The 21,357-nt window shown below is 48.8% G+C and overlaps 1 protein-coding gene across 3 annotated transcripts; it reads left to right on the top strand.

Moving 5' to 3' along the window:
• Positions 1 to 652: 652 nt before the first annotated feature.
• Positions 653 to 17,337, top strand: SLC49A3 (solute carrier family 49 member 3). Of its 3 annotated transcripts, XM_084304901.1 has the most exons (11): positions 736 to 870; positions 1,184 to 1,309; positions 1,733 to 5,248; positions 6,088 to 6,307; positions 10,323 to 10,399; positions 10,517 to 10,654; positions 11,240 to 11,356; positions 12,244 to 12,396; positions 13,447 to 13,604; positions 13,727 to 13,839; positions 15,321 to 17,337. In XM_084304901.1, exons 3-11 carry the CDS (start codon positions 5,027 to 5,029, stop codon positions 15,470 to 15,472), a joined length of 1,350 nt encoding a protein of 449 aa, XP_084161027.1. In that variant the 5' UTR covers positions 736 to 870; positions 1,184 to 1,309; positions 1,733 to 5,026; the 3' UTR covers positions 15,473 to 17,337. The 3 variants fall into 3 exon arrangements, with proteins under 3 accessions (XP_084161025.1, XP_084161026.1, XP_084161027.1); XM_084304899.1 differs by lacking the exon at positions 1,184 to 1,309 and having other exon boundaries at positions 653 to 870; positions 5,090 to 5,248; XM_084304900.1 differs by lacking the exon at positions 1,184 to 1,309 and having other exon boundaries at positions 731 to 870.
• The last annotated feature ends 4,020 nt before the right edge of the window (positions 17,338 to 21,357 follow it).

Raw genomic sequence — 21,357 nt, 5'->3', positions numbered from 1 at the left:
AAAGCAAGCTGCCTACCGGCTTCTCACATTGAGCTTAGAAGAAAGAACAGGTGTGATACATCTAGGAGAAGGTGAGGGGAAAAAATACTGAGTTTTGCCCCAGATATAAGTGATATTTAGTAAGATATTTACACAGATCCATCTGATTATTCTGGCCCAAACAGCAAAGCAGCTCTCTCCTGCTGCAGTTGTATTTTCCCTTTTTGTGGCCTTGTTTGACGCATACTTTCTGGTGGCTGAACCAGAAGAGCCCTCCAAGATCACCTGGCACAACCATCCCCCTACCACCAATGTCACCCACTAAACCCTGTCCCCAAGCACCACATCCAGCCTGTCCTTGAACACTCCCAGGGACGGTGACTCCACCACCTCCCTGGGCAACCCGTCCCAGTGCCTGACTGCTCTTTCTCAGCAGAAATGTCGCCTCACTGCCAACCTGAACCTCCCCTGGCACAACTTGGGGCCATTCCCTCTGGTCCTATCACTGGTTATGTGTGAGGAGAGGATAACCCTAAGGCAGAAAAGGGACGAACATGTCTCTTTATTTATCCCCCACGAGCAGAGGAGGAGCGCCTCACACAGGACCGAGGGCGGCCTCCCGCCCCATGCCCGCCCCGGGGCGGGCTCACAGCGAGGCGGCGCCGTGCCGGGCCGTGCCGGGCCGTGCTGAGGCGATCCCACCCGATCGGTCCCGATCCTCTCGGTCCCGATCCGATCCGATCCGATCCGATCCCAGCCGCGATGGAGCAGGACGAGGCGTCCGTCCTGCTGCCCGAGCGCGGCCTGTCGCGGCTGCCCCGCTTCAAGGCGTACAGGCGGCGGTGGTTCCTGCTGGGGGTGGTGTGCCTGCTCAACTGCTCCAACGCCATGGTGAGCCCCGCGGCTGCTGCCGGGGGGAAAAAGGGGGGAAAAGGAGCAGGCTGAGGGGCTCGGGCAGGGTTTGTGTGGCCCTGCCCGAGGTTTGGGGCCGTAGTGGGGCTGGGAGGACGGAGATCAGCGGGAGGGCAGAGGGGCTGCTGTGGTTGTGGCCCCCGGGTGGGCACGGGGTGAGGGCAGGGAGCACAGCCTTTAACAAACTGGAAGCCCAAATCGCTGCTTGGCATGCTGTGGGTGGTTATCAGGTAATATGCTGAGGATCAGGGAATATACTGAATCACCGAAAAGCTGAGGTGCCCTCTCATAGGGAAGTATCCATGTCCTTTGGGAGTGCGTGAAGGTGTCCTGCAGGGAAGAAGTGAGAAGCGCTGCTGCTTGCAGCTCCGTCGGCACAGCACGAGAACACGAAATAATAGGAAGGCACCGCTGTTAGGTGAGGTGTCCGTCCCTGTCCGTGTGGATAGTGGCTGCACACAGCTTTCCAGGCCGCCTTGGCACACGTACGCTTTGCTAAACAGTCGGGGTGAAGTTGGAGAGGTCCCTGAAGTGGCCCTTCTGCTGTCTGCAGCCCTGACACGGGTCACGCCGCTGAAAACCTCCCAGCCCTGGATGATCAGAGCACTTGTCTGCCTGCTTGGTCTCCTGCCAACTTCCCAGCTCTCCACAACATTGCTTTGCCACTGTAGCAACTCGATCCAGAACTTGAGGACTTCAAAACCCTGTGCTCAGTAAATACCCTAGGGTAGCAATAGTGTTTCTAAGCTGCTGCAGGTGTCTGGAATTGCAAGTATGCTGACACACACACAAGCTGTGACCAAACATTTCCTGATGCTGATGTTTCTCCTACACGTTCCAGACGAAAATCACGTGAAAATGGAGGGAGTGGTTGAAAGAACATGAGATCAACGTGGTTGGTTTCTGTTTAAGAGTTCCAGATGGAAAGATTAATTTACCAGTTCTGCGGGGTGAAAATTGCCATGGAAGTTCAGATGAGTCCTTAATTCCTCTCCAGATGTTGCATGCAGTACTTTGTCCTGTGTGTACCTGTGTCGGTCTGTCTGCAAAATGCCTCTGGTGAGGATGCATGGCTTAGGAGCTGTCTGACTTGGAGAGAACAGGTCACCTCATGGGGTGTCTCACTGAAAGTGACAGCAGACAATCCTGAGAGAGGGAGGCTGTCATCAGTGCTGTGAACGCAATGTAGGAGCAAACTTGTCAGCAGGAAAGCACGCTCAGTCACGCAGCAAGGGCAGGATGAGAAAGAAGTGATTCTTTGTTCCTTCTGTGCTAGGATCGTGGCTGGGCAAAGCCAGGCCAGATCATGTGGTGCTGAGAGAGGAACTGCTTCCTCCTGCTCTGCATCATCACGTGAAGTCCTGTCTTTAAGCAGAGAGCATAGCAGGGTAGATAAGGCATAAAGAGGGCTTTTACACCAAAGGTAAACGGTCTCTTTCTTCAATCTCTGTTACTGACCTGGGTTTCAAAGCCTCTGTCTCTGATTTTTACAAAGCGGGTACTATCTTGCTGAGGTTTGGTTCTCATTTCCCAAATACTGCTATTCTGGAAATTGCTAGCTGAAAATATCTTAAAAACTCCATAAGTAGGCACCGTCTACCAGGTTCACTACCTGCCTGAAGTCCTGGGCCAGGAGGCTCTTCTGACCACCACTAAGCCAAACTTAGGTGATTGATCCCCAGATTATTTTTTGCCACCATTTCAGGTGGGGGGTGACCTTACTGTGCCTGTGGTTGCTCTCCAGATTTGTGAAGCTGATGCTGTGGTTTTGAGTGTGTGTGTGTTTTTTTTAACTTTAAGCCTTAACGTGTCATAGTAGTCAGGGAGTGCTGACAGCTGGTCTAGCAGTGGCATGCTTTGGCAACACCTCCTTCCTCTTTGCCTCCTTGCTGCTGAGCTCAAAGGGTGGAAACTCTGCGCTTCGCAGGGGGAACTGCTTCTTGCCTTAATGCTGGGGACAGAGAAAAGCACGGAGAAATGTAAGCGAGAGTGTTTCCTGCCTTGTTCTCTGCCTGTCAGCATGAGCAGGCGGGAGAGGAGGAGCGGGGCCGGGGGCTGGAGCTGGCTCACACGTGGCTGGACAGTTCCTGACTCACCGTCCTGGAGGACTTACACCAGCACTTGAAGTACTCAGGAGAGAAAGGAGAGCCCCACGAGTGGGGACGGCGTGCTCCCGGGCAGGGTGTGCACTCTCCTCACCTGCACCTGTCCGGTCCTGCAGTGCCCTTGTAGATAAGCATGCACACGCAGCTGCCACCGCCTGGCCCTTGTGTCCTGCCAGCCTTCCCAGGAGCTGCAAGAGGCTAAAACGGAGATCCACACAGCGAGCTGACCCAGCTGGAGGTCTCACCTCCATCTGTCCTTCCTAGGCTGCTGTGTCAGCATGGGTGTCTGCCTTTGGTGAGGCTGGGGGCTCTTTGCTCCCAGTCTTTGTGTCCATTTTGGTGATCAATGAGCTTGAAGGTGAGGAATCTGGTGGAGGAGCTTCATGGCTTGGTCTCAGGAGAGGAGGAGCCCTGCGTGCCTCAGAGGGACACGCAGCATCAGCTTCAGAGCAGCCACGGAGCTGTGAGCCGGTGTGTGGGGGAGAGCACGCCGAGGCTGGGATAGCGCCAGGCTGAGGGCTGCTGAGCTGTGCCTGTCATAAAGCAGAAGGTCCCGTTTCATCAGGGTGGAGGGAAGCTGTGTCCTGCACGTGAAATGGACCCTGGGGAGTTTGTGTGGGAGTGAGAAAGTAAAGGCAGTGGGACAGAGGGAGAGACCCTGGGGAAGATGGAAGTGGAAACGGCATGATACCAGGAGAAAACTTAGAGGGTTTGGGTGAGGAAGAGGGCTGGATCCATTTTTTAGCATCAGTTGAGAGTTTACAAGGAAGAGAGAGCAGCAAAGAAGCTTAGATAGAATGAGAGCAGCTGTAAACTAAAAGCACAGGAGGGCCCAAGCAGACCTGCAGTTAATGGGGAAATGAGCAGGCAGTCCTGCAGCAGGAGACGCGGGAGAAGAAAAACCAAAATGCCAGCTAAAAGAAAGTCAAAACAAAGGGAGGGAGAGCTGAAAGTGGAGCCATGCCCCTCCAACTTCAGTATTGTTCAGATGGTTTGAGTTTCGGTGCTCTTGCTTTCCGTGGTGATCCCACATTGCCAGAGGAGGTGTGAAGGGGGCTCTCCTGTAATAGTGAGTACAAATATACCGTGGGCGGACAATATTTCTGTCCTTTTCTTCTTCTGATGGGGCATAGATATACCCGGCTGCGTGCTGAAAGCATTGGGTACAGTTTCTTTCCTCACCTGTGATCTTCATCTACCTAGTTGTGGAAGGTGAGTGAACACCTTGTGTTGGAAGCACACGGATGCATCCTTAGCAAAGGATGCGCAGAAGTATCTTTACATCTGGGATGGCACTCTTGTTTCTTTGTTGTGGGCATGGCCTCAGGGCTGATTTCAGGATCAAAGCAGGCCTCATCACTCCCAGAAGAAACCAGGAGCAGACAGTGATGTTGTGAAACCAGTGCAACTAAAACGGGGTGTAGGGGGATATTTTCAGATAAGGCACTGGAAGGATCAGTCGCATCGTTATTAACACACCTCTTGTGCTTCCCTCTCACACGTTCTGATATGGATGCAAATTTCTAGGTCCTCTCCCAGCCCCTGAGTGTGTGTAGGACAGCATGAAATAAATATTCCGTGGGGAAAGTGTGAGCCTCTTGGCTGACAAATTGCGAAGATGTTCTTACAAGGACACATCCAGGGCCGGTAATGCCAGGCTGAGTTGAAGAGGCTGCTAGTTGCAGAGAGGAGAAGGTAGCTTCTGTTTGGTTTATGCTAATGCAGGAGGATGTCTTGTGGTTTGCGTCAGGTAAGTATGTGTGTTGGGGGCCAATGTGTTCAGCCTGAGGACAGAAAACGTCCTCACTGACCTTCACTTCAGCCAGCTTCCAGCAGCAAGGCAGGAAGACTGGGGATGAGAAAGGGAAATGGATGAGGAGCTCAGGGTCAAGATAATGATGGTGTCAGTGCCAAAATACTACCAGCATGCAAACACTGAAGGTCTGAGTTTTAACTACAAGCCTTAACACCCGAATTTCAAGGAGAGACTAAGGCAGCCAGCCTCTTCATGATGTGATTATTTTGAGGGGATGCTGAAAATCTGTTCTGGTAAAGGTGTTCATGCGCACCTACCTTTGTTCTCTCCTCTGCAGCTGTGGCTGACCTTCGCTCCTGTGGCTGACAAGATAGCTGCCTACTTCCACATTTCCCTGGAGATGGTCAACTGGCTCTCAATAGTGTACCTGCTCATCTCGATCCCGTTTGGTCTGGTGGCAACATGGGTTCTCGACAGCGTGGGGCTCCGATGCGCCGTGAGTTGAACTGTTCTGTCACCCTGCGGGCTTTTCACCCGGAGACAGCAGAGGTGACATCTCCGTGGGCTTAGTTGCACAAAGCCCTAGCATGTGTACTGCGCATGGGAATCTTGCCAAGTGCAGCAGAGGATGGGTGTGTTGAAAGCTCGGTTCTATTTCAGTAGTAGCTGTCACCACCTCTGAAGGGGGGAGCTGCAGGGAAAGTCAGAATAATGTTGCGTCCCTACATGCCTTTTTCTGCTTTGTTTTTTTTTTGTTGTCTTGGCCAACTGACAGGGACAGATGGCGTGAGCTGACTGTGAGGAGCTTGTTGGAGTCAGGCAAGATTTGCTAGTGAAGACTCTTAACACAACTATTTTGCTTGGGAGGCCAGTGTAAGGAGTAGCAGGGCAGGGTGCAAGCAAGAGAGAGACCCTTGTCATCTTACAGCTTGCTCAGTGCAAAGCCAACCTGGGATCTCAGCAGAGACTTCCCAAAAAGCAGAAGTGCTGAGGTGGTGGCACTGAGACACTAGCCCTCTAGCAGGACCTGTAAACTGCCTGACTTATTTCCACGGTCTTTGAGTTGTCACAAGTTATATGGGTGATGGTGCAAACTTGAAAATGGAGTGAAAGTAGTGAACTTTGGATTTTTCCTCAATTCCACGATGGTACCTGCTGTCTTGCATATGCTACATGATGGTGTAGAGCAGGAGAGCCTTCTTGCTCTTTAAGGGCACTGGTAAAGAGGTTACTGTTGGATCAGGAGCATCCTGCAGCGGCCAGAGGGACAGGGACAGTCTGCAGGCAACTTTCTGTGCAGCAGCTATTAACAACCCCATGTCTTGCTTGCTGCAGGTGATCCTGAGTGCGGGGCTGAACATGACGGGTAGCATCATCCGGACGTTCAGCGTCATGAAGTTCATGAGCTTGGGCTCCCAGAATTACTGGTACCTGTTTGCTGGTCAGTGCCTCTGCGCGCTGGCTCAGCCCCTTGTCATCTTTTCACCGACCAAGCTGGCAGCGCTGTGGTTCCCAGACCACCAGAGAGCAACAGCAAACATGATCTCATCAATGTGTAAGTGACAGCTGCAGAGTAATATTGCTGCCTTGCAGAACTTGATAGCATTTGTTTGCCTTTCAGAAACAGGAGGCAGAGGAAACACTCTGCCTTCTGTTCATATATCATGGTGGTTGAGGACAGCCCTCAGTGTTATTAAATATAATGTCTTTGTAGTGGTCTCATCTCTGCAACTTGCTGAGCAAGACTCCAATTTGCAAATGGTGCTTGTGATCACAGTTCCCAGATTCTGTAACCAGGCAGAGGTGAGGCTGCAACATCCACTTTACCCACCAGTTCTTCCAGTAGCGAGGCTGAGCTTGTATTCCAAATTGGTATACATGCATACCTGCATAAAACATACTCAGCAGGCAATGCAAGCACATTGAGTGTTCTAAGTGCAGGAGGACTACTCACACAGAAACCAATTCTTGCTTGTGAAGTCCCTGAGGTAGAGTGCCTGGAAGCTGGGAAACTGGAGGAGAGGCACCAGGTATGCTTGCTCTGATCTCAGCCCTCTCTTGGTTCCTTTGTTTCCTGCTAGATAGAAACTACTGCATTTGATAGACCTCTTTCCCACCTATGCATGACATTGTCCCCAGCTTCTCCCTCCAAGGACTTGAGAAGAGCATCAGAAACTAGGCTGGCCCGCTGACTCCAGATGGCAAATCTTGCATTACCTGCACGTACGGGAGAGCTCCACCTGCTCTTGCCTCCACACTGCCTTGGAGTTGTGTGGGAAGGGATAAGTCAGAGGAAAAGGCTAGTGTAGGAGGACACCTATACGGCTTTCCAATGTTGGTGTGCTGGTGCAAACCCAGAGCATGGGTGCTGTTATTTAGCAAGAATGGATTTGTGATGTCAGGACAAAGCAATTCTTTTTGCACTGCCTTCCCTAGAGCTGGGTGCACCTGCTTTCCTAGGGCTGAATTAGATCTTCACCTTCCCTGCTGGAGAAGGATCTCTGTTGTCAGTGGGGTGTGATACAGGTACTACAGAAGTACAGGAGTACAGAAGTCGCTGCTGGGGACCACTGGGTACTGCTATCCTTCTCCTCAGTGTGAAGTATCAGCCTCCAGAAAACTTGCTTTTTTTCTTTCTTTTCTTTCTTTTCCTTTTTTTTTTTTTAATAAGTGAGAGAACAGCCAGAGCAGCCAAATAGTATTTCGCTGACACAGTGACCTCAATCCCTACAAGAATAAATGGATTTAACTATGAGAACAAATACAACTGAAGAGCAAGGAACAGCAGATACCCAAGCTCTGAAGGTGTTCAGTCTGTGGCATGTTGAGATATCAGCGTGAGGACTGAAAGGGCTGTTATTATTATCTGCTGCAATGCTTGCATATTATTGTTTAGCAAACGTCCATTAATGGTTTCTGGTTACACCCATTACTGTACAAAATCAGGATTTCATTTTAAAAAAGTTTGAATATTGCCTAGAAGGAGCACCAGCCACAGCCCAGTCGTTTGCTTCAGTGGTTAATTGCCTCACTGTCAAATGCCTACATGCTACTTCTCATCTTGATGCTCCTTATCCCCCAGCCACTGAGTCTCGTTGCACCTGTTTGGCAGGTAGTTATGGACAGTCGCCTCATCTCTCCTTTGTCTAGGAAGTCTGAACTGCTCCAGTGCAATCACTTCACAGGCACGTTTCCCTCTTCCTCTTCCCACGTATCTGCCTGTTGCTCACATCAGCTTTTTCTCTCGGCTCTCTCCAGTTTATCACCCTCTGTTTCCTGTGTTAATGCCAAAGCAGCACTCAGCGTCGCACACAGAAACTGGCCCTGCTGGTATCCCCACAGCTTCTGTTAGTACCTCCGAGTAGGTTTCGCTGTGTTTGCATGCAGATGAAAACAGACCCTGCAGACAGGATCCAGCTGAGCAGCTGAGATCACTGTGACTCATCGGTGCTCTTTAGTTTTTACCACAGTCAGTCCTCCTATCACTTGTAGAGTTACTCACACAGAAGCAGAACTGGGCCAAGCATGGATCCCTGTGAAGATGGTGGGAAATTCTCCCATGCCAGAAGAAAGAGTTAGAGTCCACAGAAGTGCTCTCTGCTTCATCCGCTGGATTCTTCGCTTCCTGTGGTCTGTCAGCATCTCATTTTCTGCCCCTTGTACAGTTTTATTGCACCAGCATCACAGCCCACAAAACACACAGTCCCGCAGTGGGGTAGCGCGTACTAATCCAGGCAAAACTCCTGCTGATTAGCTCCAGCAATCTCCTTTCCATTCTTTCTCAGTCTAGGCCTGTATCGTTTCCCTTCCCAGGAGGAGAAGGCTGAAACCCTGTAATGACTTGGGTAGGCTCTCTTAGTTTTGTCAAATTGAGCTCAATGCTCACATTTCCATCTCCCCTCCTCCCCCTTCATATCTGCTGCTTCACTGTGCAGATAGCTCATGGTCATAAACATGAATATACTTTTTTTTAGCCTGTCTCCTACAGTGCCCAAACGCAGAAGTTTAAATCCCTCTCCTCGGAAACTGTAGTTTAACCGTGTCCACTTAATGTTAGTTTGGAGCAGATAACATTTCACCCAGGTCATGTTACATGAACTAGGACTTTCCCAAACACAGAGGAGAAGTTCTGTGACTGTTGTGTGCTATGGCAGTGTTACTGATGCCTCAGCAGAACCACAGAACAGAGAAGGCTCTAAGGCACGTCTTGGGATACTCTGCACAGGCACAGGTTGCCCAGAGAGGTTGCAGAGTCTCTCTCTTGTGGATATTCAGAAGCTATCTGGATATGGTCCAGGACAACTGGCTGCAGCTGACCCTGGTATGAGCAGGAGGGCTTGGACAAGAAGATCTCAAGAGGCACCTGCCAACCTCACTGATTGTTTTGCTGATTCTGTGTGCACTTTTGCCTTTGGAAGAACTACTTTAGTTCCACATAAAACATTGCTGTAATTCAGCAGAGTCCTTCATTTACAGTGGTTGAGCTCTGGGCTGTCCTGCACATCATCAATAGCCTTCTGCTGAGGACTGGAGGAGGTGTACGCAGGACACACGCTGTGCCCTGGATGGACAGTCTTCTCAAAACGCAATGCACAACCCAGCAGTAGCAAAGGTTCTCATGTTTTGAAAGGGTTGTTTTGCTGATTTTTTTTTTTTTCTGGACTAAATGTCCATATGTTCTCAGAGCTACCAGATCATGGCATGTTTGTTACTTTTGAGAATGAAATGGACAAACATATCAGGCACAGAAAGGTGGCCAGGCAATTCTCCTTGCTGCCTACCACCTTATTGGTGTACTCAGTCTGCTTGTGGGGGAAAGTTGAGATGGACCAACTGTGACTTGGCTCCTTCTCCTGAACTGCAAGTGCTTATAGGATGCTGTTTTTCTGCTTACTGTGAAAGATTAATCTTTCTGTTTTAAGGCTGGATAGCAGTGACAATGGCTGATCATATTGCAGCAATGTGTGAAGAGAGTGAGGAAATCATGGTGGCAGTGGAGTAGGCAGGAGACATTAAACTTGGAGGAAGGCTGAGGAGGTGACACGTGAGGGCATCACACCGAACTCAGAAATGTCCCAGCTAGGGCTAGCATGCATACTCTTCTAGCTCCAGATTCAGGTAGGAGTCTAGATTGGTAAGGTAAGATTGCCTGGGGGGAGCATCTCTATTTGTTGCTGCTGCTGTATAACATCAGGACAGATGACGTGCATTGGCCCATCCTCATTTTGTCCCCTCTGATTAGCCCTTACTGGAACAGCCGTATGAGGGTGAAGACACCATAATTCATCAATGAAAACCAGGTTCTTGTTACATGAGTTAGGTGTTGTAGGAAAATGGGTTTATACGATGGAACTTCCTGAGGGTGGGGGAACAGATGTGGCAACAGTGACACAGCACTGTTATCTTCTCACAGGTGTTCTCCTCCTGGTTTCTCCATATATATGCTTTGGTCTGTCCATGCTTGTTGCTCTGTTACATACTGCAACTCCGATGCTGACTTGGTAGTGGGGATTGACAGGTGATTGTGACTGCTTGCATGAATAATGTATTTTTCTCTGATTTTCTTTCAGCCAATCCCTTGGGAATTCTCATAGCAAACGTGCTGTCACCTATACTAGTTCCTGAAGGAAAGCACATCCCACTGATGGTAAATGAAAACTGGCTTAATCAGCCAGCTGGGCTGATTGGGGTCCAGCTTCTTTATATATTTGGAAGTAGTGGGGCTGGAAAGACTGGTAACGTGTCTTTGCTTTGTGTTGTGTAGCTGGGTGTTTATGCCATCCCAGCGGTAACAGCCTGTGCTCTAGCAGCTGTGGGGATTCACGAGAAAGTTCCTCCAACACCTCCTTCAGCCAGTGCCACCAACTCCACCTCTCAGCCATTCCTCACAGGGCTCAAAATGGTAAGTGCTGCAGCACGGAGAGAAAACAGTGCTGAGGTGAGGGATGTAGCCCTGCCAGACAGGGATGCGCTATGGTATCTGCTGACAAAGCAGACTGAATTGCTCTCCACCAAACCTGGCACAGACAGCCTCCTGAAGGAGACCAGGTTCTCTTCCTTCCTCAGGGAGCAGAAGCTGCTCACAGCAAAGCCGTGAGAGATATTACCTGACTGTTCAGCCTCTGGCTGGCTGCTGTTCAGCTGGCTAACAGGCACATCTGAACTCATCCAAGAGGACCACACAATCTGAGCCTTCTGAGGTGGTAACAGACGTGGTAATGGGTAGGACAGCATGTGACAAAGCAAAGAAAGAATTTGGGGCACTGAAGAGATCCCTACTTCCTATATGGTCTCAACTTTTACTTGTCTGCTGGCTGAACTGACAGAAGAGAGGCAAACTCAGTGCTCACTGAGAGGCAAACTTAGTGCTCACAGGGTTGCCCTTAATGTTTTGAGGGGTCAAAGCCTCAGATCCTCAGATCTATTTGTCACAGCCTGGCCTTTCTTCCCCCTTTGCTTGTTTAAATATGTTAACTTTTTTCTCTAGCTCCTGAGGAACAAGCCCTACATCATCCTGGCGGTGTGCTTTGGAGGAGGAATTGGGATGTTTACCTGCTTTTCAGCTCTACTAGAACAAATCCTTTGTGAAAAGGGTTATTCAAATGTGAGTCTTCCTCCTTTCATCCCCACTATCCACAGCATCTATGATAGGTTCAAATGAATATGATGCAGTGTCTCACATCTTGTTTGCTTGTATTATTTAACGTAGGTTAAGCAGTACATTAATGCACAGGCAATCTTTCAGTGTAATGGATGATTTGTGTTTTTGTTACTGCCTCTGGCCAGGCTCCCATTTGCAAATGAAAAGCTTTTTCTCCCTAAACACTATTTAGGAAAAAAAGTGTTCCATTTTTACTTAAGCACTCCAGAGCACTGGTGTCTAAGCAGCCTTCTGACATCTTTCCCAAAGGGGGATGGAGGCTCCGATGGGCCCTGGAGTGAGCAGGACATGGAAGGCAGGCTGGTGCAATTTCCTTTTTTCTTTGGACAGTCTTGCACGAAGCCAAGGCAGTAGGAAGTCACAGGTACTGCAACAGCTCTGTTTCCCCATCCCTTCCTGGACTCTGGCCAGGTGCAGCTTTTACAGCTGAGCACAGGGCGTGCACAGGTGAGATTCTTCCTGTTGTCTCCGTGCAGTAGCAAGGGGCTGTTCCGGTTCCTGCATTTCCCCTTCAGTCCTGCTGCTTGTACCCCTCTTGAGGTCCTCGTAACTTTCCAGCTGATAGGTCTGCACGTCTATATGCCTGCCCTGCACCCAGCCTTCCTTCTCAGGCTCACCAAGATTTGTTGTCCATTGAGACCGTGGTGCTGTGACCCACCTGCCCACAAGCATGTGATTCTGGGCCCAGTTATTTGCTACTCACAGTCCTTTGGGGGAAACTTGCTCTACCTCAGGAAATGATCCACTGGCAGCAGGCGGATGGGTCAGTGACATTAAAACCTCTTCCTAACCACTCTGTTTTCTTGGCCACTTGTTTTTCTGCCCTCCAGGTATTTGCCGGCCTGAATGGTGCACTGTTCACAGTCTTTGGTTTGCTGGGAGCCTTCCTGCTAGGACTGTATGTCGACCGGACAAGGAATTTTATAGAGTCCACCAAGATCTGTTTCTGTCTGAGCGCACTTGCCAGCATCGTGTTTGCAGTGGTGAGTTTGCACTTGCATTGCACCATACGTGTGGGCTTACTTCTGTTGCCATCTAATAAACCATCAACTCAGAACAGGGTTATTTGACTCCATAGCATTTACTAAATTACATGGTCTACTTTGGGATTATCTACAAGGGCTAGGATTTTTTAGATAAATCCTAGAAGAAATCACAGAGAAAACATTTCCTGTGGATTTCACAGAGGAACAGTGGAGCCTCAATCAGACTGCTGCAGGATATAAATAAATTGGTGCCATTTACTCCTTTACATTGGATCCCCTCTTCCTTACTTCTCCTCCACTTCCCTGCCTAGTAAAATGAAAACCACCCATCCAAATCTGCTTGATGCCCTGATGCTGTGAACTTGGATTCCAGACACACAGTTTCCCTTGACTTTACCAGCTCCATCCAGGCCTCTGGAGCTGTGCCAGGAGAGACACCTGGTGTTCCTCTGTGGTAATTCAAAACATAGTTACAGAAGGAGGTACTGGCACAGGGGCTTCAGGAGTTACACCCTTCACTTCACTAGCACTGGGACAAGGCCATGCTTTTTCCACAAGAGTTAGGAATGAGACTGTTTTGGGCAGTAAACGGATCACCAGGTTTTGTAGATGTTTCAGGTGGTTTTGTATGTTGGTTTGGGGTTTTTGTTGGAAGTACTCCAATATTGCAAACATGAGTCTCACATGGTAAGGAGTAGTTTTCAGTGTGTACTGAGCTGTAGTAACCCAGTGAATTCTTATGTAACCCACTCCAAATGCCACTTCTGAAATGTTAGCTTTTGTCAGGACAGAAGTGTCTGTTTCATGTATTTCTGGAGATACACTCTTGGTAATTGAGTGCACTCCTGGAGAGTTACTGTCCAGGAAATCAAGTCACAGTATTATAATTACATGCACATTTTTCAGATATTTGTGCTGATCCTGTCTCTCTCCGTGGTTAAGTTTGACAGCCAAATTACTTGGGACTTCCTGCAGGTGATGGGTTCAGAGGCACTCTGTGCAGCAGTGCCTGAGACTGAGACTTTGGTGCTGTTATTCTGCCTGCAGGCATCCCGGTTCAGAGGTCAGGCCATCGCTTTGGCCATCGCCAGCTCAGTCTTTGGTTTCTTTGGTTTTGCCATGTACCCCATTGCCATGGAGCTGGCTGTGGAGTGCTCCTACCCTGTGGGAGAAGGCACCTCGACAGGACTGATTTTCGTTGCAAGGTAAGCACACAAGTTTAACCCAGCCAGCCGTTGAGCTTAGGCCCTAAGCAATGATAGAGGTGGCCCAGTTCCACTTGTGTGTGGGTCAGGGGCAGTCACTGCATGCTGGCTTCTCCCCACAGCCAGATTGAAGGTGTGATTTTAATGATTCTGCTACAAGCCCTCACCGTGCGTGTTTCTGAGGACCCATCCTCCACCTGCGCCCTTGACCAGGATGGAGCCCTGGACTGGACAAGTAAGCACATCCCTGGGAAACAATGCTGGGCAATTGCTTGCACCCTACCTGTCCCCTGCTCCTGCCCATATCTCACTGTGAGGGAGCCTGCAAGACTTATTCCTGCTGCAGCCTACCTTTTGGCCACCTTTTCCAACCTGCCTCTGCACCCTTGCTGCTCCTGCTAAAACAGTCCTGAACGGCTGACATGGGGAAGACTTCTAAGATGCCAAAAAAGCTGCTGCTGGCTGTGGGTTACAGTTCCTTCCCCTACAGCTGCTGTGCAGAGACCTGAGCTTCACCAAGCTCGCAAGCAGCTGCTCCTGGGGGAAGAACAGCTTGGGGTCACGGGATACACAACCCTGTCTGTGCAGCACAGCCCGTGCTGCTGGGCAGTGTGGCAGGTCAAGACCACAGACACTGACTGAAAGTCAATTCCCTTGCATCTGCACACGCGGCTGCCCGGGTCAGTAGCATGCCTGTACAGCTCTGTTCTGACTTACACGTACTCCATATTCACCTTCCTTTCCAAGCTGGTCAGGAGGAGAGGCAGCAATTGATAGAAACTGGAACACAACAAATTTTTTTTTTTGCATTGTAAGCTAAACTCTGGTCTTGATCTCTCAGCTGGTTCATATTTACATGACAGCAAGTCCTAGGGACATGCCATAACAGCGGCTGCCAAACACCTTTGTATAAAATCCTCAGCTGAGCAGAAATCCCCATAAGCCAGTCCGCTTGCAGGTAGGGAACAAGTCATCACAGTAACTGCTCCCAAAAAGCAATTTGGCTGCTTCATGTCTGAAGGTCTGCAACATTCCTCTTCATCAGATCAGAGCTTATGATTAGATACCCATCCCTACTACCCAGCCTACTCATTTTGTGGTTTGATACATGCAGGGACATATATGTGGAGAAACGTGTGGAGGTGTTTATTTGAGATACTGTTTAACTAAGAACATATCTACTTCCAGGCATTGTATAATTTTTTTTTTTTCATCAGAAAAGCTGCAAGACACAAGTTTTAAGACACAAGTTTTTTACTCAGTTAAAGTTTATCCTTAGTGATCCTTTGATACACCTTGCTTTTAGATAACAAAACAAAGCTACCTGTGAGGTCTTATGAAGCCCAGGTGTTTTAAGTCTTTCTTGTAACATCCTTCACCTGCCCCCACCACACAAATGTCCACACACATACGCACACAGGTACATGCAAATGCACTCCCACAAACACACTGTGTGCACTGGTGTAAGACCTCCAGCCTGTGAGCCATGCAGGACACGAGTCCTGTAAGCCTTCCACTTTTCACTCAAATCCTCTTCCAAAGCCCTTGTTGTGGGACATGAGGTTTGGCCTCACTGGGAGCTGCACGCTGTCCTCAGGGTAGCCTCTGGGAGGGGATCACCCAGGCTGTGCAGTTGTAAGGGAGCTGACCTCTAGCCTTCTGCACCATTTGGGATGTGTGGATTGACCTGCTAAAAGTCTATCATCTTATTTGCAGCTCCAGTGCTGGTGCTGGCTGGCCTCTGCAGTGCCATGGCTTGTTTCTACGTCATCTTCTTCCACACAGACTACAAGCGGCTCAATGCGGAGACAAACAGCGATTTGGTCAGGACAGAAGATACAGAATCAGCAGATGTCCCCGAAGCCTAACAAGGCTGAAAGGGGCATGCCAAGGGCCCAGTTAGTTAGGGAAGGACTCAGGCCTATGGGCAGGGACCAAGACTGCAAGTGCTCTGCTGTCAGACTGGGGTGCGTGGGTCCTGCTGCACAAGAAGCACCCTGGATTTCAGAGGAGAATGGCTGCAGCAGTCACTGGGGCACCTTCGCTGATCTTCTCCCTATCTTGTATTTATTTGTGTGTCTGGGCTGTAACACAGGCTGTGCTGCCAGAGGTCAAAGGGGAACTGGATAACTACACAGGGTTTTTTAGCTGACATGATTCAAGCTGAAGAAATGTCGCAGAAGAGTGAAGCATCATATTTCAGCCTTTTTTTTTCATTTTCACATACATGGATCAGGAGTGAAGCTTTTGGAGAGGTGAAGGTTGCTATCACAAACCTGCCAGAGAACTTGCCTTTCAGGACTACGGTTCCCATATTGTATAGCAACTTTTCCACTCTAAGTGTGGAAATAATTATTCGGTAGGAGCTAGAGAATTTTTCTGTTGCAGCAGGGAGGTGTAGGTATATGTTCTGTAACACAAATCTGTTGCAATATCCACTTTGTCCTCTCACAGAAACAGGAAAAAGAAAGTGCTGCCTGCCGTGCTGACTGTAAAAGAAAAAAATCAGTGAGCAGCAGAAGTTAAGCATAACAGCCTTCCTTGCCCTTTCTTGTCCCCTGCCATATGCCAAGACATTCAGGAAAAGTTTGTTTTGGGCTCTGGATGTTTCCCCATCTGCCCAACAATTCCAATGGCTCAAGCTTTTCACAAGAAGATGAACCTTATGGTTAGAGTTGTGCACTGCACCAAGCGAAGACATGCTCTCTTACAGAAAAATATTGAGAAAGCAGCTCACTTTGGGGGGGATGGTGTGGCAGCAGCTGGAAAAAGACCTGGCAAAGGTGACCACACAGAATGCAGGACGCCTTCACGAGTTTCTGCAGCTAATAGGGGATTCTGGTAGAAGACCAAGTAAGAAACAACATCAACAAGAACCTTGGAGTTCTCTCTACAAGCAACAGCTGCTCAGTGTTTGAAGAGATGGTTGGTAGCACAAAAGATCCTGTTTGGAGTTCAGTTCCACTACAAATTGCAACGGGTAGAGGTTGGACTCGATGATCTTGAGGTCTCTTCCAACCTAGAAATTCTGTGATTCTGTGATTCTGTGGGTACAATTGGTTTTCATTCTACAACAATGCTTGCACAGGAGCCCAATGTCCTGCTCTGGTGTTGAGGTCTAAACCTACAGCCTGAGGACTTTTAACCCTATGACATTTTGGTGCTAAAAAATAAGATGGGTGGGACTTGGCGATGCTTCATATCATGCAGCTTGCAGAGGGGATCTCAGTATTTGTTGATTAAGGGAACTTGATGTAAATTGGACCTCTGAAAATACAGTGGCTCTTTTTCTCCAGTCCAGTTAGGGGATAATCACATAGCAAAGAATGCACTTTACCCGATAAACACTAAAGAATAGCTCTCTCAATGCCTGAATTCTCCTTCCCATTAGCAACTGGTTATCTTTCCATTTATAAAACAACTTCCTGCATCCTTCCATGGAGTCTCCTAGTTCCTACAGGTACAGCCTTGCTGTCCCTGATAAGCACTGATGTCTTATCATGAAGAGGAGCAGGAAGGAAGTCTTAAACTGAGGTAAAACAAGGTAACTTTGGACCTGTCAGAGGAATGAAATTAACCATTTCTGCAGCACTGGACCTAATACACTGAACAGATTAACATCAGATTTACCCATCTCTCCTGAGTCCTACTGTACTGGGAAGCAAAAAGCACTTGGTACTTTATAATTTTATATATTTACAAATGCTTATGTTTTTTAATAAAGGGTGGATTAAGAAAACATTACAAAAAGAGTCATCTTTTTTTTTTCGCTATATTAATCAAGTATTTTGTAGGTCCAAGAGTTCATCACATCTGCTACACAGCACAAGCCAAAGGTCACTGATCTGGCATATGTGCAGTTAAGTTGTGATTGAAATGTTGATAAATGCTACCCCAGATCTCTAAAAAGGCAGTGTGAAATTAGCTGCAGGTTAAACTGCAGTTAGCTCTATGCTGAAGGACAGTTTAAGGGAGAGAGGAGACTAAAGCATCTCCAAAACCTGTCGTCCTGGTCAGAGTCGGCGTCGCACTAGCTAAGGCACTCTTCATCCTATCATATAAAAGAGATTTGAAAGGGGAGTTTTTTTCTCCACCAGCAGAGGCATACAGTTGTGTGAGGCTAGTTCTGAACTGCTGATGTGAAGAGGAGCAGGCTGCTCCTCCACCTCAGGGTTTGTCATACCCTCGCAGCGTGCTGTAGAGGCGCTGTAGTACTGCTAACAGCAGAGACAGGTAGTTCACACAAATACTTAGCTTGCACCATCAGCTGTTTGTACTGCTTCTGCTAATATCACAGTTTGTCTTTAGAAAAAAAAAAAAAAAAAAATTCTGGGCATGGGTGTATGCTGGCCTAATTACCACCATAGCTGAAGTTATACTGTGATACACCTTTATTAAGGGTGCATAACTGAGCTATTGTTCACATTCAGTGCCTAGAAGAAAACTAGATTACTTGAGAGGTTTAGTGGGAATGGCACCCCAAAAGATGCTAGGCAAAACATTAACAAGCCGAAAGATCTCTTATAGTACTTTCTGCCTGGGTAAGTTTCCCTCATGTACACACTCTGAGATCCTATTTCAGGAACTCTCAGATTTATTAGCATGTGATGGACAGTACTGATATGATTTAGTTTGCTATAACATGTTCCTTTAATAAAAGAGATGATTTAATTGAGAGCATCCCCCCTGGAGAAAGGGCATAACACAGCACGCCTGCAGGGAGAAATGGTGGAAACTTCACTCTGCCTCACCTGGTCCATTCTGCCTTATCTCTGTTTTAAAGAGTGACCTGCTCTCATTTCTGTTCAGAAATAAAAATAAAATAAAATAAAATAAAATAAAATAAAATAAAATAAAATAAAATAAAATAAAATAAAATAAAATAAAATAAAATAAAATAAAATAAAATAAAATATGCAACCTCTCCCTGTTCCCTTCCCTAGCTCTTCTTCTGAGCTAAAACCCTCCTTGGTTCCTTTGGCATCGCTTCCTTCTAAGAAGAAGTCTGGGCAGATGCATTTCAAATCACCAAGCTCTATTTCAGCCTTCCTCTTGCCACTACCACCACTACTGTGTGACCCAAACTTTTAGGGTGCCTGTTGTTTGCAGATTGCAGATGGTGCCAAATGGATCTAACAGCTGACACACTACACGTCCTACCGTGGGTGTCTGGTTCACCATGCGTGTGAAGCTTTCTAGGGCATTTTTAGGTGGTTGGGGTCTGAGCCCTAAGGAGTGTCAGGAACAGAGAAGGCTTCCTCTCCCTGTCTGGGGACAGAGGCAATGGCATAGAAACGTCAGGCACGAGTGAAGAAATTGTGAAGAGAGAAAACAAGCCCATTAAAGTCCTGACCTCTCTTCTCAAAGAGCTTGAGTCTCATCAACCTCCTCTCTGTGACTAGGAGCCACCCAGGACCATAGCCAGCCATGCTGAAAAGATGGTATCGGCTATGTCATACTCATAAATCATCGAGCACAGTGTCAACAGGATGGGAAATGAAGAAAGAATAAAGAATATTGCATAGAAATTAATCACTAACAAGAAATGTGTTGTTAAGGAAAAGATACTCAGTTCCCCAGCTGACGGATGAATATGCATGTACTCAGGAGTAACGTTTGGTTTGGGTTCATTGACTGGCTCCTTCTTTCACAGACCTCCGTGCCTCTTCTGTTTGGAGGTGGCTGCACAACATGTGCTCCACAGAGAATGGGAAATCAGATGGCCTCTGCAGGAGAGCAGGAAACCCAGGCTGGACAGGGTTTGGACAGGATGAGAGAAAGGTGTTGGAGGGTCTTGAGGTAGTTAAGGAACCAGTGAGAGTTTTGAAGAGATTTTATTGTTCTTTAGGGATGCTGAGATAGAACTGGGAGGTGTTTGGAAGTCCTGAAGCAAGTTTGGAGCTGTTTGAGCTTGAGTTTCAGGAGTGTTTTGAGGCCCTGGGGGTGGGCAGATGTCACTCAGCAGCCAAGGGCAGGTTTGGGCATCTCTGAAGGTACCTGTGCATGGTCTGGGACCTTTGCAGACCCTGGGTGATGGTTTTGGCAGGTCTGGGGAAGTTTTATGGGGCTGGGAGGATTTGCTTACGTGGGGCTTTAGCACAGGTGTGGGGTGTTTGGTGTCTCTCATTTTGCCAATGTTTGGGGACCCAGGGGCAGCGTTTGGCAGTAGAGGCCCCTTGGGACAGATCACTGGGTGTTTGGGGACCTGTGGGGCAGGGTTTGGAGCTCTTTGGTGGCAGCTGAGCAAGGTATAAGGGCTGATGACTTTGAGGTCTTTGAGGGCTGAAGCAGGTTATAAGGGTGCCTCAGGATCCTAGCAATTTTCTGACAGGTTTTAATGAAGCATTTTGGCATGATTTGGGAGTTTGGGGGGGTACCAGAATATGATAAGGGGCTGGGAAACATCCTTCAGAGACCTTTTGATCAGGATTTGTGGTCCTTAGCTGGCTATGGACATCCACTTGGAGGGGTTGGTTGAAACTATTGGGTTCCCAGGGCACACTTTGGGTGTTTTGGGCAAAAAGCAGGTTTGGGGGCTTCAGGAGCACTTGGACAGGGTGTGTGGCTTTCCGTGTTTCTGGGAGCTTTTGTGGCAGGGTTCAGGGCCATGTGGTAGGATTTTGGGGAGGTCTCTAGGAATCCTGAAGTAAGTTGTATGTGTGGGGAAGGGGAAAGGGGCGGGGGGGGAGGCTGGAATGGATTTGGGGCTCTTTGCGGAAAACTGCTCTGGATACAGAGTCTCTCTGAGCCTGTAAGTATGGCACAGAGTTTGAGGATATTTAAAGTTTGTTGAAAGATTTGGGGAAGTGTATTTAGCCCCCATGGCATGGTCTGGGAGGTGTATGGGCCCCTGGGCAGGATTGGGGAACGCTAGAGATACTTCTGCTCTGTGTGTGGGGTAAATGGGGCCTTGCAGCAAGTTTTAGGGTTTTTTTGGCCCCTGGCATAGAGACTGAGGTGTTTGGGGGCATTTATGCAGGGTATGGCTCAGTGTGCGGAAGCCACGGAGTGTCAGAGAACATTTCAGGTGCCCTGAAGTGAGGTTTGGGAGCGTTGAGGCCCACAAAGCAAGGGGGCACTGACAGTGGCACGGGGCCTGCGCTGCGGCCTGTGCCCGGTGCTGCGGGGTGAGGGGCACTGCGCATGCGCCTGGTGCTGCTTGGGGTGAGCGCTGAGGGCAGGGTGCATGCGCTAGCACTTGACATGAGTTAGCCTGAGGGCACGGAGCCAGCACGCGTGAGTCTGGCTGAGCCCATAGGATGCGCAGAGAGGCCCATGCTGCTGCTCTTGCACACATACAAGTCTTGCTGCATCTCCTCTCTCATCTCCAGACCCCGTGGCGTAGCAGCATCCTCGTCAGGTCTTCCCCTGCATCCCGACCCCTAGCCCTCTAGCCCAGGGGTATCACACCGCCAGGCTCGTAGCGGAGAACAGCTTTGTACTGCCTCAGCTTTTTCTTGGCCTGCCTGGAGCTGCACTTTCACTTTTCTTGGTGCTTTTGCTGCAGATCAGGTGGCTGTGGCTCTTCTGTTTTGCTTATCCTGGTAGGGTACAGCCATAGCAGACAGCACAGAGGTGCATACAGATGGCTGTAAGCACTCATTATTCTGTATGGAGAAGATATTTAGGATGCTACCACAAAGCTGGTACAAAGAGCAAAGGGCAAGGCAGACCCTTTGAAGGGATCCAGCCCTTTCTCCTTGCTAAGATGTTAAGTGTGACTGTGGCCGAGAGTGCTGTGTGACACCCAGCC

This window comes from Netta rufina (genome assembly GCF_964035555.1).
Source record: "Netta rufina genome assembly, chromosome: Z".
Lineage (NCBI taxonomy): Eukaryota > Metazoa > Chordata > Aves > Anseriformes > Anatidae > Netta > Netta rufina.
Note: the sequence above shows the minus strand (reverse complement) of the source record. Positions and strands in the feature narration are given on the sequence as shown.

Coding starts and splice junctions, on each gene's coding strand:
- SLC49A3 (XM_084304899.1), top strand. CDS start 742: ATGGAGCAGGACGAGGCGTCCGTCCTGCTGCCCGAGCGCGGCCTGTCG. Junction 10,400..10,516: donor GAAAGCACATCCCACTGATG/GTAAATGAAAAC, acceptor TGTGTTGTGTAG/CTGGGTGTTTATGCCATCCC. Junction 13,605..13,726: donor GGACTGATTTTCGTTGCAAG/GTAAGCACACAA, acceptor TTCTCCCCACAG/CCAGATTGAAGGTGTGATTT.